At 41.3% G+C, this 17,468-nt stretch overlaps 1 protein-coding gene across 4 annotated transcripts in view; it reads left to right on the top strand.

Moving 5' to 3' along the window:
• Positions 1–13,189, top strand: part of LOC109879709 (ras-related protein Rab-27B-like) — a 98,131-nt gene extending 84,942 nt beyond the window's left edge. For all 4 annotated transcript variants that reach the window (XM_031826050.1, XM_031826053.1, XM_031826051.1 and 1 more), the window contains 3 exons: positions 4,373–4,476; positions 8,036–8,159; positions 10,451–13,189. In XM_031826050.1, the coding sequence (XP_031681910.1) occupies positions 4,373–4,476; positions 8,036–8,159; positions 10,451–10,637 (415 nt within the window). In that variant the 3' untranslated portion in view covers positions 10,638–13,189. The remainder of the gene's footprint in view (positions 1–4,372; positions 4,477–8,035; positions 8,160–10,450) is intronic.
• Positions 13,190–17,468: the final 4,279 nt, after the last annotated feature.

Below are 17,468 nucleotides of genomic sequence, written 5' to 3' on the forward strand. Positions count from 1 at the left end.
CAAAGTGCCTATAATGCATTATAAAGATAGGGTATTCCTACGACCACCCTATCTTACCTAAGCTTCGCTTAACATGAAATCATTGATGAAACCACTGCTGCCATACAGTTTTGTAGCTTGATGTTTTGTTTAACTACTGTATATCTCAAGGTCTCACAACGGTATCACTCCCCACTTACCTTGTGAGAATGACGCTTGTAGTTCTGCAAGGCCTTAACAAGCCTTAACAAGCCTTAACAAGCCTTAACAAGTCTTAACAAGCCTTAACAAGCCTTAACAAGCCATAACAAGTCTTAACAAGTCTTAACAAGCCTTAACAATGAGGCGTCTACACAGCATCTTAACAACTTTTGTTATTAACCCAGTCAGATAAAGAGGAGTTATTAACCCAGTCAGATATAGAGGAGTTATTTACCCAGTCAGATATAGAGGAGTTATTAACCCAGTCAGATATAGAGGAGTTATTTACCCAGTCAGATATAGAGGAGTTATTTACCCAGTCAGATATAGAGGAGTTATTAACCCAGTCAGAGGGGTTATTTACCCAGTCAGATATAGAGGAGTTATTAACCCAGTCAGATATATAGGAGTTATTTACCCAGTCAGATATAGAGGAGTTATTTACCCAGTCAGATATAAAGGAGTTATTTACCCAGTCAGATATAGAGGAGTTATTTACCCAGTCAGAGGGGTTATTTACCCAGTCAGATATAGAGGAGTTATTTACCCAGTCAGATATAGAGGGGTTATTTACCCAGTCAGATATAGAGGAGTTATTTACCCAGTCAGATATAAAGGAGTTATTTACCCAGTCAGATATAGAGGAGTTATTTACCCAGTCAGAGGGGTTATTTACCCAGTCAGATATAGAGGAGTTATTTACCCAGTCAGATATAGAGGGGTTATTTACCCAGTCAGATATAGAGGTGTTATTTACCCAGTCAGATATAGAGGAGTTATTTACCCAGTCAGATATAGAGGTGTTATTTACCCAGTCAGATATAGAGGAGTTATTAACCCAGTCAGATATAGAGGAGTTATTTACCCAGTCAGATATAGAGGTGTTATTTACCCAGTCAGATATAGAGGTGTTATTTACCCAGTCAGATATAGAGGTGTTATTTACCCAGTCAGATATAGAGGAGTTATTTACCCAGTCAGATATAGTCGGGTTATTTACCCAGTCAGATATAGAGGTGTTATTTACCCAGTCAGATATAGAGGTGTTATTTACCCAGTCAGATATAGAGGAGTTATTTACCCAGTCAGATATAGTGGGGTTATTTACCCAGTCAGATATAGAGGTGTTATTTACCCAGTCAGATATAGAGGAGTTATTTACCCAGTCAGATATAGTGGGGTTATTTACCCAGTCAGATATAGAGGAGTTATTTACCCAGTCAGATATAGAGGAGTTATTTACCCAGTCAGATATAGAGGAGTTATTAACCCAGTCAGATATAGAGGAGTTATTTACCCAGTCAGATATAGTCGGGTTATTTACCCAGTCAGATATAGAGGTGTTATTTACCCAGTCAGATATAGAGGAGTTATTTACCCAGTCAGATATAGAGGTGTTATTAACCCAGTCAGATATAGAGGAGTTATTTACCCGTCAGATATAGAGGGGTTATTTACCCAGTCAAATATAGAGGAGTTATTTACCCAGTCAGATATAGAGGGGTTATTTACCCAGTCAGATAAAGAGGAGTTATTAACCCAGTCAGATATAGAGGAGTTATTTACCCAGTCAGATATAGAGGAGTTATTTACCCAGTCAGAGGTGTTATTTACCCAGTCAGATATAGAGGAGTTATTTACCCAGTCAGATATAGAGGAGTTATTTACCCAGTCAGATATAGAGGAGTTATTTACCCAGTCAGATATAGAGGGGTTATTTACCCAGTCAGATATAGAGGAGTTATTAACCCAGTCAGATATAGAGGGGTTATTAACCCAGTCAGAGGGGTTATTTACCCAGTCAGATATAGAGGAGTTATTTACCCAGTCAGATATAGAGGGGTTATTTACCCAGTCAGAGGGGTTATTTACCCAGTCAGATATAGAGGAGTTATTAACCCAGTCAGAGGGGTTATTTACCCAGTCAGATATAGAGGAGTTATTTACCCAGTCAGATATATAGGAGTTATTTACCCAGTCAGATATAGAGGAGTTATTTACCCAGTCAGATATAAAGGGGTTATTTACCCAGTCAGATAGTGTAGAGACAAAAGGGATTTAGTCAAATTGTATGCAGTCCCTTTTCCTTTCTTTCTGTTCCACCAAATGTTTGCATATAGACTACTGGTAGTGATACAAGGGCCACGTTTGATTGCAAAATGTTCTCAAACGTTGCAACTAGAAATGCCATGAATAGAGATGACGTTATTCCTTATCTGAACGTTCCAAAAACATTGCGTCCTGCTGAACACGCCCCAGGTTGTTAGTTATAGCTGGCTAATGAGGTAACAAAGTTGTAGCCTAAACAAATGGTTAACCTTCTGGTTTGTAAGTAGTCTAGTTTTAGAAGAACCAGCGATATGCTTGATGAATGTAAAATGCGGCTCGCCAATGCACGATAGAAAGAAAAAAAACGTAGCGCTGGTCTTCTGGGTCATATCTTTTGAACGGTAATGTTTCAAGCCGTTTTCTCGGAGGAAAAGAGTGAGACTTGGCTACGTTGGTTACAGAACCTGGCTATGAAATGCAGTGAGGAAAGTGGGAGGGTTTGAACAAGACTACAAATTCTAAGACGGCCTATTTTTCTATACTCAAGAGAGAGAAAAACCCGTCGCTGTTGATTTAATAGTAAAATATTCTTAACCAGGCAAAGGAAACTAGAAAGGTTGGTGGTGACTGGTTCGCTACGGGGAAGCAAGAGAGTCGCCTGCGCGATGTGTATAATCGGGGCCGGAGCGGAGCCTATCTGCCTGTCTAACCACACTCATCGCTTGCTCCCCAGCAGCTCACCAGCTGATGTCGACTGTGTGTGCAGGGTGAGGCGTCCACTGCTGAACAGAACAGCGCTGCGCATCAGTGCTGCTAATATTAATTGTGCTTATCATGGAAAAGCTCTCAATATCTCAAAAAAAAAACTTGTCCAGTCCACTTCTAGTCAGATTTTAGTCAGAGATAATTTTGTCTCGTCTCGTTTTAGTTAACTGAAATGAAAAATATTTTTCGATTAGTTCTAGTTTTATTTTGTCAGTTAAACTATTGGCAATTGTCACTGAAAATTAGGTGTTTTAGAAATATTTTTGTCACTATTTTTGTTGACAAAATTAACATTTTATCTCCTTGAACCTCCTCTCGGACAACTGATGGTTCTGGGCTCTGGTCTAAAGTACTGCACTATGTAGGGAATAGGGTTCTATTGGACTCTGGTACACAGTAGTGCACTATGTAGGGAATAGGGTTCCATAGGGCTCTGGTCTAAAGTAGTGCACAATGTAGGGAATAGGGTTCCATAGGGCTCTGGTCTAAAGTAGTGCACTATGTAGGGAATAGGGTTCCATAGGTCTCTGGTCTAAAGTTGTGCACTATGTAGGGAACAGGGTTCCATAGGGCTCTGGTCTAAAGTAGTGCACTATATAGGGAATAGTGTGTCATTTGGAATGCATGAAAGAAGTGTTCTGCTATCAGAGACAATAAACACACTGGGAGGCAGCGTTTGATTCAAGGCTGCCAGTCCATTTGTCAAGCTTTGACTCATAGTTTGATGACTCATCAGTATGTATTATGTCATGTTTATGTTACACACGAACACACACACACACACACACACACACACACACACACACACACACACACACACACACACACACACACACACACACACACACACACACACACACACACACACACACACACACACACACACACACACACACACACACACACATCAACTCATTTCATTTCTGACCGGGCCTTCTCTCTACCAGAATGAGATTTGCAATTCTCTAAATTGAAAGATCATAATGAATTTGTGCCTTGAATCACTTTGCAGAGCTGGCAATCTTGGTAATGTATTAGACACTAAATTAATGAACTGAGATATAGTCAGTATACGTGACACGTGTGGGAATCGAAACCACAACTCTGATGTCGCCATCACTCAATCAAATAAATCAAATAGATTTATAAAGCCCTTCTTACATCAGCTGTACAGAAACCCATTGAACTGTCGCCATCTCCATTCTCAAACCTTCCCTAAGCCAGTGCTCGGCTGAGTGGTGTCCCATGTTTCCCCAGCCCTGACTAACAAACCTGGTTAAAATAGTGGTATTTTAAACTGGAGACCTCGGTCACCATCCCGGTTCTAAATTGGAACGTCATTGGTATATATCTGTTGTTGTCTCTCACCCCCTCCCAGGTTCAGGAGTCTGACCACAGCATTCTTCAGAGATGCCATGGGCTTCCTGCTCATGTTTGACCTCACCAGCCAGCAGAGCTTTCTCAACGTCCGCAACTGGATGAGTATGTTGTGGTCTAGGTGCACACACGCACGCACACACACACACACACACACACACACACACACACACACACACACACACACACACACACACACACACACACACACACACACACACACACACACACACACACACACACACACACACACACATACACACACACACACAGGCTTGAGATAATATATGCGCCATTTAGCAGACACATTTATTCAAGGCAATTTATGGGTGGATACATTTTTCTTATGGGTGGCCCCAGCGGAAATCAAACCCATGACCATTTTGGCCCCAGCGGAAATCAAACCCATGACCATTGGCCCAAGCGGAAATCAAACCCATGACCATTGGCTCTAGCAACTGAGCTGCACAAGACACATCTCTTCTAAACACCAGCATGCTTCAACCTGAATGGTACAGAACATGGCCAGGACAGGTTTGAGGATTCAGTCAATTCGCTTATTCAATTGATTCGAAAAATACGTTTTCCTCCTTACCTTTATTTAACCAGTCAGTTAATAACAAATTCTTATTGACAATGATGTTCTGGCATTTGAAAGGAAGACAGATTCATTAAGGAGGTATTGGAAGAGCAGACAGGTCCTTCAGTGGATCAATATCAATCAATACTGTAATCATCCTTAGAGCTCGGCCTGGAGGGAGGGCACAGGAAGTAGGCAACGGTTAGTAGTAAACTATTTTCGGGAGAAAGCAAAATGCAGACCTGAGTTAACAAGGCCCAGTCCAGATTTAGCGAGGCCCAGACCTAATTTAGCGAGACCCAGATCTAATTTAGCGAGGCCCAGTCCTGAGTTAGCGAGGCCCAGTCCAGAGTTAGCAAGGCCCAGACCTGAGTTAGCGAGGTTAGCGAGGCCCAGTCCAGAGTTAGCGAGGCCCAGACCTGAGTTAGCAAGGTTAGCGAGGCCCAGTCCAGAGTTAACGAGGCCCATACTTGAGTAAGCGAGTCGCATACTTGAGTTAGCGAGGTTACCGAGGCCCAGTCCAGCCTTAGCGAGGCTCAGTCCAGCATTAGCGAGGCCCGGTCCAGTGGTCCTAAAAGACTTGAAAAGAAGTGATCCTCACCCTGTATTACTCTGATACAATACTTGTATTAATTAGCCAAGTTTTGACAGCAAGCTGCCTTCATCAGGATGTCAGGGTAGTAGTATTCAGCTGTGGCATTCTGTATTCTAATCACACTGATGGAATGTAAACCAATCAGTGTTTAGGCCTGACCATCCAATCAGGGTTTAGGCCTGACCATCCAATCAGGGTTTAGGTCTGGGCATCCAATCAGGGTTTAGGCCTGACCATCCAATCAGGGTTTAGGCCTGACCATCCAATCAGGGTTTAGGCCTGGGCATATTACTATTACAGCATCCACTTTAGTTGTTAATGATCTTATCAATGCTTTAGACACTAAAATAAAATGTTCTGCTTTGTTTGTAGACCTGTCAAAAATATTGTGATACCGTTGATCGTGTCATTTTATTGAACAAGTTGTCCTCGATAGGCCTGAGTTCTGACTCCTGTTCTTGGTTTCACGATTGTCTTAGTGACAGAACTCAGGCCGTCGTGATTGATGGGGTTAAGTATGAATTTCTGGAAGTACATCAAGGTGTACCACAGGGATCCATTTTGGGACCTGCTCTCTTCACTATTTATATAAACCCCATTGGTCAATCTGTTAAAAAATCAGAAACTTAATCTATGATCTGACTGTTGCCCCGGCTGTTGATCTGACTGTTGCCCCGACTGTTGATCTGACTGTTGCCCCGGCTGTTGATCTGACTGTTGATCTGACTGTTGCCCCGGCTGTTGATCTGACTGTTGATCTGACTGTTGCCCGGGCTGTTGATCTGGCTGTTGATCTGACTGTTGCCCCGGCTGTTGATCTGACTGTTGATCTGACTGTTGCCCCGACTGTTGATCTGACTGTTGCCCCGGCTGTTGATCTGACTGTTGATCTGACTGTTGCCCGGGCTGTTGATCTGGCTGTTGATCTGACTATTGATCTGACTGTTGATCTGACTGTTACCCTGACTGTTGATCTGACTGTTGATCTGACTGTTGATCTGACTATTGATCTGACTGTTGATCTGACTGTTACCCTGACTGTTGATCTGACTGTTGGTCTGACTGTTGATCTGGCTGTGTCAAAACTACAGTTAGGTTTTATAGCTATGCAGGAATCTCTTGCTGATATAAAATGTGTGCTTAATATGGGCTAAAACCAAATACATGTTGGTTTTAAACTCTCTAAACAATGTTTCAGATGGACTGCATGTTCACTCATTAGATGATTCAGATGAACCACATGTTCACTCATTAGGTGATTCAGATGGACTACATGTTCACTCATTAGATGATTCAGATGGACCACATGTTCATTCATTAGATGATTCAGATGGACTACATGTTCACTCATTAGATGATTCAGATGAACCACATGTTCACTCATTAGATGATTCAGATGGACCACATGTTCACTCATTAGATGATTCAGATGGACTACATGTTCACTCATTAGATGATTCAGATGGACCACATGTTCACTCATTAGATGATTCAGATGGACCACATGTTCACTCATTAGATGGTTCAGATGGACCACATGTTCACTCATTAGATGGTTCAGATGGACCACATGTTCACTCATTAGATGATTCAGATGGACCACATGTTCACTCATTAGATGATTCAGATGGACCACATGTTCACTCATTAGATGGTTCAGATGGACCACATGTTCACTCATTAGATGATTCAGATGGACTACATGTTCACTCATTAGATGATTCAGATGGACCACATGTTCACTCATTAGATGATTCAGATGGACCACATGTTCACTCATTAGATAATTCAGATGGACTACATGTTCACTCATTAGATGATTCAGATGGACCACATGTTCATTCATTAGATGATTCAGATGAACCACATGTTCACTCATTAGATGATTCAGATGAACCACATGTTCACTCATTAGATGATTCAGATGGACTACATGTTCACTCATTAGATGATTCAGATGGACTACATGTTCATTCATTAGATGATTCAGATGAACCACATGTTCACTCATTAGATGATTCAAATGGACTACATGTTCACTCATTAGATGATTCAGATGAACCACATGTTCACTCATTAGATGATTCTCCAATCGAACGTGTTCCCGCCTATAAATACTTAGCCATTTGGATTGATATGGATTTGACGTTTAGAAAACATAGAGATGAGCTGTTTAAGAAGCTAAGATTTAAAGTTGTTATTTTTCCCACAATGCTTCACATGCAATGAGTATGCTAACTGTTCCATGTTGTCCTCAGGCTAGCTGCAGGCCAATGCTAACTGTTGTCCCCAGGCTAATTGCAGGCCAATGCTAACTGTTCCATGTTGTCCTCAGGCCAGCTGCAGGCCAATGCTAACTGTTGTCCCCAGGCTAGCTGCAGGCCAATGCTAACTGTTCCATGTTGTCCTCAGGCCAGTTGCAGGCCAATGCTAACTGTTGTCCCCAGGCTAGCTGCAGGCCAATGCTAACTGTTCCATGTTGTCCTCAGGCCAGCTGCAGGCCAATGCGTACTGTGAGAACCCAGACATGGTGTTGGTGGGCAACAAGGCAGACCTGGCGGACCAGAGAGAGGTGCAGGAGGAGCAGGCTAAGGAACTAGCCGACAAGTACGGGTGAGTAGGAGAGAGCTACCCCCCGTCATCTACAAAGACAGTGAGCTCCAAAAGTAGAGGGACAGTGACACGTGTTTAGTTATTTTGCCTCTGTATTCCAGCACTTTGGATTTGAAATGATACAATAACTATAAGGTTAAAGGTCAGACTGTCAGCTTTAATTTGAAGGTATTTTCATCCATATCGGATGAACCGTTTAGAAGTTACAGCACTTTTTGTACATAGTCCTTCCATTTTAGGGGGACAAATTCACTGTATTAAAGTAGTGAAAAGTTTAGTATTTGGTCCCATATTCATAGCACTCAATGACTACATTAAGCTTGTGAATCTACAAACTTGTTGGATTCATTTGCTGTTTGTTTTGGTTGTGTTACAGATTATTTTGTGCCAAATAGAAATGAATAGTAAATAATGTATTGTATATTTTTTAAGCCACTTTTAATGTAAATTAGAATAGAATATGTCTCCATCACCATTACAATAACAGGGGATGTTAGATTTTATATCATACCCCCAAGACATGCTAACCTCTCACCATTACAGGGGAGGTTAGCATTTTATATCATACCCCCAAGACATGCTAAAGTAGTGCACTATATAGTGAATAGGGTTCCATAAGGCTCTGGTCTAAAGTAGTGCTGTAAGGGATTTCCTCCTCTTCTTCCGAAGAGGAGAGGCGAAACGGATCAGAGGACCAATATGCGGCGTGGTAAGTGTCCATGGTTCTTTTAATATGTAAATTTACTCATGAACAACTGATACAACAAAACAAGAAACGTGTGAAAACCCTCAACAGCCCTATCTGGTGCAAAACACAAAGACAGGAACAATCACCCACAAACACACAGTGAAACCCAGGCTACCTAAGTATGATTCTCAATCAGAGACAACTAATGACACCTGCCTCTGATTGAGAACCATACTAGGCCGAAACATAGAAATACCCAAATGATAGAAAAACAAACATAGACTGCCCACCCAACTCACGCCCTGACCATACTAAATAATGACAAAACAAAGGAAATAAAGGTCAGAACGTGACAAGTGCACTATATAGGGAATAGGGTTCCATAGGGCTCTGGTCTAAAGTAGTGCACTATATAGGGAATAGGGTTCTATAGGGCTCTGGTCTAAAGTAGTGCACTATATAGGGAATAGGGTTCCATAGGGCTCTGGTCTAAAGTAGTGCACTATATAGGGAATAGGGTTCCATAGGGCTCTGGTCTAAAGTAGTGCACTATATAGGGAATAGGGTTCCATAGGGCTCTGGTCTAAAGTAGTGCACTATATAGGGAATAGGGTTCCATAGGGCGCTGGTCTAAAGTAGGGCACTATATAGGGAATAGGGTTCTATAGGGCTCTGGTCTAAAGTAGTGCACTATATTGGGAATAGGGTGCTATTTGGGATGCATGCGATGTCATTCAGAGCTGTACTAGCAGAGAGGTTGTGGTTCATTAACATAAAATAATACCTGGTGGATCTGTTCTCAAGACACAACCGGAGTCATTTGGTTGTTATTACAACAGCCTCTATCGTGTTCAGTCCCTCATACCCTAACGTGCTTGACATGGTCCCTCGATTTAACTTTCAGATATAAGATACGACTAGTAAGACCAGGTAGAATGCTCTGATGTGGGTTTTGGTGTGATCTTGTCTGATGTGGGTGTTAATGTGGTCCTGTCTGATATGGGTTTTGGTGTGGTCCTGTCTGGTGTGGGTTTTGGAGTGGTCCTGTCTGATGTGGGTGTTGATGTGGTCCTGTCTGATGTGGGTGTTGATGTGGTCCTGTCTGGTGTGGGTTCTGGAGTGGTCCTGTCTGATGTGGGTTCTGTGGTTCTGTATTTCCTGTCTGATGTGGGTTCTGTATGTCCTGTCTGATGTGGGTTCTGTATGTCCTGTCTGATGTGGGTTCTGTATGTGTCCTGTCTGATCTGGGTTCTGTATGTCCTGTCTGATCTGGGTTCTGTATGTGTCCTGTCTGATGTGGGTTCTGTATGTCCTGTCTGATGTGGGTTCTGTATGTCCTGTCTGATCTGGGTTCTGTATGTCCTGTCTGATGTGGGTTCTGTATGTCCTGTCTGATGTGGGTTCTGTATGTGTCCTGTCTGATGTGGGTTCTGTATGTGTCCTCTCTGATGTGGGTTCTGTATGTGTCCTGTCTGATGTGGTTCTGTATGTCCTGTCTGATGTGGGTGCTGGAGTGGTCCTGTCCGATCTGGTTCTGTTTGTCCTCTCTGATGTGGGTTCTGTATGTGTCCTGTCTGATCTGGGTTCTGTATGTCCCCTGTAGGATCCCGTACTTTGAGACGTCGGCAGCGACGGGGTCTGAGGTGGACAAGGCGGTCATCACTCTGCTAGACCTGGTCATGAAGAGGATGGAGCAGTGTGTCGACAAGCCCACCGCCGAGCCCGCCAATGGGGGAGGATCCACCAAGCTGGAAGATGCTGCGCCTGACCAGAAAAAGTGTGCATGTTAGACTTGGCCCCTCCCACGTCCCCTTCTCCCTACTCTGATTGGTGCTCTAGCACCCCCTCTGGTGGCCAGACACAGAAGTGCAGCAGCATTATGACAGAGTGATGTATGAGGGGGCAGCTCAGTCAGCCACACTGCAATGGCGCTGTAGTTCTGGCCTTGCACGGCCTGTGTGTACTGTGCTGGGCCTGACTATATGTCTCTCCTGTCCTGTCCTGTGTTGCGTCTCAAATGTCACTCTGTTCCCTATTACAGAACTCCCGAGTGGCGCAGCGGTCTAAGGCACTGCATCTCAGCACTAGAGCCGTCATTACGGACACCCTGGTTCAATTCCCGGACTGTATCACAACCCGCCGTGATCGGGAGGTCCCATAGGGCGGCACACAATTGGCCCAGCGTCGTCCGGGTTAGGGTTTGGCCGGGGGGGGGGGGAGGGTAGGCCGTCGTTGTAAAATAACAATTTGTTCTTAACGGACTTGCCTAGTTAAATGTTAACTAAAAGGTCAAATAAATATAGTGCATTACTAGTCATACAGTATGAATAGGGTGCCATTTGAGACAAGAGTCTGGACTACCAGAGGCCTATGCTTTATAGGACTTTATATCCCAATGTTGTTTACAAGTGTATGTCCAATCTAATCTACTGCCTTGGCTGTTAAGGCCCTATCCATATTACAGTACCAATATTACAGAATATTAATAAAAACATGTGACCAGTTATTTATATATGAGTTATATATTATAATTTGTTTGTGAATTTTAAATATAAGTTCTCTTTTTTTAATGTATTTTTTGTTTTAGAATAAATTTAGAAACTAATTATTATTATTCCACACATTAATTTGAATGCCCAAATAACAGTAGACAATAACAGTGTCTAGCTAAACAATAACAGTGTCTAGCTAAACAATAACAGTGTCTGGCTAAACAATAACAGTGTCTAGCTAAACAATAACAGTGTCTAGCTAAACAATAACAGTGTCTGGCTAAACAATAACAGTGTCTAGCTAAACAATAACAGTGTCTAGCTAAACAATAACAGTGTCTAGCTAAACAATAACAGTGTCTAGCTAAACAATAACAGTGTCTAGCTAAACAATAACAGTGTCTAGCTAAACAATAACAGTGTCTAGCTAAACAATAACAGTGTCTAGCTAAACAATAACAGTGTCTAGCTAAACAATAACAGTGTCTAGCTAAACAATAACAGTGTCTAGCTAAACAATAACAGTGTCTAGCTAAACAATAACAGTGTCTAGCTAAACAATAACAGTGTCTAGCTAAACAATAACAGTGTCTAGCTAAACAATAACAGTGTCTAGCTAAACAATAACAGTGTCTAGCTAAACAATAACAGTGTCTAGCTAAACAATAACAGTGTCTAGCTAAACAATAACAGTGTCTAGCTAAACAATAACAGTGTCTAGCTAAACAATAACAGTGTCTAGCTAAACAATTACAGTGTCTGGCTAAACAATAACAGTGTCTAGCTAAACAATAACAGTGTCTAGCTAAACAATAACAGTGTCTAGCTAAACAATAACAGTGTCTAGCTAAACAATAACAGTGTCTAGCTAAACAATAACAGTGTCTAGCTAAACAATAACAGTGTCTAGCTAAACAATAACAGTGTCTAGCTAAACAATAACAGTGTCTAGCTAAACAATAACAGTGTCTAGCTAAACAATAACAGTGTCTAGCTAAACAATAACAGTGTCTAGCTAAACAATAACAGTGTCTAGCTAAACAATAACAGTGTCTAGCTAAACAATAACAGTGTCTAGCTAAACAATAACAGTGTCTAGCTAAACAATAACAGTGTCTAGCTAAACAATAACAGTGTCTAGCTAAACAACAACAGTGTCTAGCTAAACAACAACAGTGTCTAGCTAAACAACAACAGTGTCTAGCTAAACAATAACAGTGTCTAGCTAAACAATAACAGTGTCTAGCTAAACAATAACAGTGTCTAGCTAAACAATAACAGTGTCTAGCTAAACAACAACAGTGTCTAGCTAAACAATAACAGTGTCTAGCTAAACAATAACAGTGTCTAGCTAAACAATAACAGTGTCTAGCTAAACAATAACAGTGTCTAGCTAAACAATAACAGTGTCTAGCTAAACAATAACAGTGTCTAGCTAAACAATAACAGTGTCTAGCTAAACAATAACAGTGTCTAGCTAAACAATAACAGTGTCTAGCTAAACAATAACAGTGTCTAGCTAAACAATAACAGTGTCTAGCTAAACAATAACAGTGTCTAGCTAAACAATAACAGTGTCTAGCTAAATGTGCATAAAATACAGTAACAACTTTATCATATTGTAATATCAGTCAGGAAAATATATTGCCAAAGCAGAAAATCTAATCTCTTGATAACTGCTGTTGGCCTGTTTGTCTGTGTGCCAAAATCACCTTCACATTTTCCTGTAGTCCCGGGGCAGGATTGTCTGTCTGTCTGTGGTTGTTATCAAGGGCCTTTGACATTCCTAGCTACTAATCTCATGTGACAGACTTTAACAATAAATCTAGCTAGTTAGCTAGTGCACTCGAGATGTAGTTCTGTGTTCCTGTTTCTCCGTGCCCCATCTACCAGCTTTACAGGAACTAACCACACTCCTCACACCTCATGCCTAGTGATTACACACTCCGTTTCTAATCCAACTTTTCTATTACAAAATAATAACATGATAGTATATATATATATATATATATATATATATATATATATATATATATATATATATATATATATATATATAGTGACCAGGACAGACGGGCAGTCAGTGTTAACTATTATTGTGTTTAAGACAAGACAAAGTGCACAGTGTAGTGACTGTTCTGTATAGAGCTGATTTAATAAACCCAATAGAGCAGGTTTGGTTTAAAAACATAAAGTTATGTGGTGTCGTCTACTGGTAGTTCTATAACTAGGTGAGCAAAATGGTATTCCTTACTTTGGCTGAGATTTGAGATTGATCAGGTTAACAGTGGATATTTGTTATCAGACATAGCTACGGCCCAAAAAATATTGACACCCTTGCACTTTTTCCTTAAATAATTATCTATTTCTTGTCAAATAAGGTTTAAATCGAGAGAAGGAAAAAAAAGGGGGGGGTCTCAACACATTGTTATTCTAATTTCAACCTTGCAGAAGCAATTTTATTTAGACTATTTTTAATAATAGAAAATAAAGAAAAATGGCATAGAGAAAATTGATTAGCACCCCTGAGCTAGTACTCCGTCACCTATGGCCAAGATAACTGCCAGCGAATGCCTCTTGCAGCCATCAGTGAGCTTCACCTTTCTACTGGCAACTCTTCAGCAGCGACTGTTCTAATTCTTCAGCAGCGACTGTTCTAAATTCTTCAGCAGCGACTGTTCTAATTCTTCAGCAGCGACTGTTCTAATTCTTCAGCAGCGACTGTTCTAATTCTTCATCAGCGACTGTTCTAAATTCTTCATCAGCGACTGTTCTAATTCTTCAGCAGCGACTGTTCTAATTCTTCAGCAGCGACTGTTATTATATAATAATTGATTATTCATTATTTATTATATAATTTATTATTATATATAATTTATATATTATATATAATAAATTATCATTTATTATATATTTATTTATTTATTATGATATATTATTGTATTTGTTATCTCTGTAAGGGTTTTCCTGAGGTGAAGTAGAGGCGGACCAAAACGCAGCATGGTTATATTGATTCATGTTTAATAAAGAAAGATAAACACGAACACTACAAAACAATAAACGTGGAAAAACAAAAACAGCCCTATCTGGTGCAAAATACAGAGACAGGAACAATCACCCACAAACACACAGTGAAACCCAGGCTACCTAAGTATGATTCTCAATCAGAGACAACTAATGACACCTGCCTCTGATTGAGAACCATACTAGGCCGAAACATAGAAATACCCAAAACCTAGAAAAACAAACATAGACTGCCCACCCAACTCACGCCCTGACCATACTAAATAAATACAAAACAAAGGAAATAAAGGTCAGAACGTGACAATCTCGCCATACGTTATGGATGTGATTCAGATCTGGACTCTTTGCTGGCCACTCCAGAACAGTCCAGCGTTTCTTCTTGAAACATTCCAGGGTCCTTTTTACAAACAACCTTTTCTCTGATTGCTTCATTTGATCGTTGGTAAACATAGACAGACCAAACTGCTGAAGGAGACACAATAACGTCTGATTTAACTTCTTAAAAACCCACCTAAACAACCCTAAATCCTGTGGGGGGGGGGGGGGGGGGGGGTTCTGGAGAAATGAAACAAAATTAGAGCTCTTTGACAATACTGATCATTTCTGTGTTTTACTGATCACCAAATTAAACATTCAATGAAAAGAACATCCTCCCTACAAAGCAAAGATGGTGGAGGTTTCATAATGCTGTGGGGTTGTTTTGATGCCTCCGGTACCGAGGGGCTTGAACGTGTGCAAGGGATAAAATCAGCAGGTTATCAGGTGTTTTGAAGACCGATGTTTAAACCAGCATCCCAAAAACTGGGTCTCCGTTGAAGGTTACGGGTCTTTCCCGTAGAAATGTGCATTAATCAATCAATGAACTGTATTTATAAAGCCCTTTTTACATCAGCTGATGTCACAAAGTGCTGTACAGAAACCCAGCCTAAAACCCCAAACAGCAAGCAATGCAGGTGTAGAAGCACGGTGGCTAGGAAAAACTCCCTAGAAAGGCAGGAACCTAGGAAGAAACCTAGAGAGGAACAAGGCTCTGAGGGGTGGCCAGTCCTCTTCTGGCTTTGCAGCGTTGAGATTAAGAGTACATAAGAGTACATGGCCATTTAAGGCCAAATTGTTCTTCAAGATGTTCAAATGTTCATAGACGACCAGCAGGTTCAAATAATAAGCAGTGGTTGTAGAGGTCAGGTCAGTAACTCAGGAGCAAATGTTAGTTGGTTTTTCACGAGCCGAAGATTCAGAGGTCGATACAGCAGGTGCGGTAGAGAGAGAGAGTCGAAAACAGCAGGTCCGGGACAGGTAGTACGTCCAGTGAACAGGTCAGGGTTCTATAGCCGCAGGCAGAACAGTTGAAACTGGGGCAGCAGAACGACCAGGTGGACTGGGGACAGCCAGGAGTTGTCAAGCCAGGTAGTCCTGAGGCACGGTCCTTTGGCTCAGTTCCCCCGAGAGGGGAGGGAGAGAGAGAACGAATTAGAGGGAGCATACTTAAATTCACACAGGACACCAGATAAGACAGGAGAATTACACCATATATAACAGACTGCCCCCCCGGCACATAGACTATTGTAGCATAGATACTGGAGACTGAGACGGGTGGATCGGGGGGCACTGGGGCTGATGTTAATGCGAGTGTAGCGAAATGCTTGTGCTTCTAGTTCCGACAGTGCAGTAATATGTAATATGTAACACACAAATCTAAAGAGGTGAATGAGAATATGTACATATAAGTATATGGATGAGCGACGGCCGAGCAGCAAGGTGCAGTAGATGGTATAAAATACAGTATATAAATGTGATATGAGTAATGTAAGATATGTAAACATTATTAAAGTGGCATTATTTAGAGTGGCATAAAAAGTATAAAGTGACTAGTGATCCATTTATTAAAGTGGCCAGTGATTGGGTCTCAATTTAGGCAGCAGCCTCTCTGAGTTAGTGATGGCTGTTTAGCAGTCTGATGGCTGCTTAACAGGAGGCCTGTGTCTTGTGACCGTAGCGTACGTGTAGATATGTACGACAGGACCAAATCGGAAAGCTAGGTAGGAGCATGCCCATGTAATGCTTTGAAGGTTAGCAGTAAAACCTTGAAATCAGCCCTAGCCTTAACAGGAAGCCAGTGTAGGGAGGCTAGCACTGGAGTAATATGATCAGATTTTTTGTTCTAGTCAAGATTCTAAAGTGAAGTTTATTTAGTGCTTTATCCGGGTAGCCGGAAAGTAGAGCATTGCAGTAGTCTATTCTAGAAGTAACAAAAGCATGGATTAATTTTTCTGCATCCTTTTTTGACAAAAAGTTTCAGATTCTTGCAATGTTACGAAGATGGAAAAAAGCTGTTTTTGAAATATTCTTGATATGTTCGTCAAAAGAGAGATCAGGGTCCAGAATAACGCAGTTTTATTTGAGACGACTGTACAACCATCAAGATTAATTGTCAGATTCAACAGAAGATCTCTTTGTTTCTTGGTACCTAGAACCAGCATCTCTGTTTTGTCCGAATTTGAAAGTAGAACAATTTGCCACCATCCATTTTCTTTTGTCTGAAAAAGCTTCCAGGGTAGGCATGTTTGTTTCATCGAAATGCACAGCTGTGTGTCATCTGCATAGCAGTGAAAGTTGCCATTGTGTTTCCGAATGACATCACTAAGAGGTCAAATATATAGTGGTCCTAAAACGGAACCTTGAGGAACGCCGAAACATACAATTGATTTGTCAGAGGACAAACCATCCACAGAGACTAACTGATATCTTTCCGACAGATAAGGTCTAAACCAGGCCAGAACTTGTCCTTGTACAAATTAGGGTTTCTAATCTTTACAAAATAATGTGGTGATTGATGGTTCCAAAAGCAGCACTAAGGTCTAGGAGCACGAGGACAGATGCAGAGCCTTGGTCTGACCCCATTAAAAGGTAATTTACCACCTGCGGTCTCAGTGCTATGATGGGGTCTAAAACCAAACTGAAGCATTTCATATACATTATTTGTCTTCAGGAAGGCAGTGAGTTTCTGCGCAACAGCTTTTTCTAAATAATTTCAGCGAAATGGGAGATTCGATATAGGCCGATAGTTAAAAAAAAACATTTTCCGGGTCAAGGTTTGGCTTTTTC

The sequence above is a fragment of the Oncorhynchus kisutch genome, linkage group LG6 (genome assembly GCF_002021735.2).
Source record: "Oncorhynchus kisutch isolate 150728-3 linkage group LG6, Okis_V2, whole genome shotgun sequence".
Taxonomy (NCBI): Eukaryota; Metazoa; Chordata; class Actinopteri; order Salmoniformes; family Salmonidae; genus Oncorhynchus; species Oncorhynchus kisutch.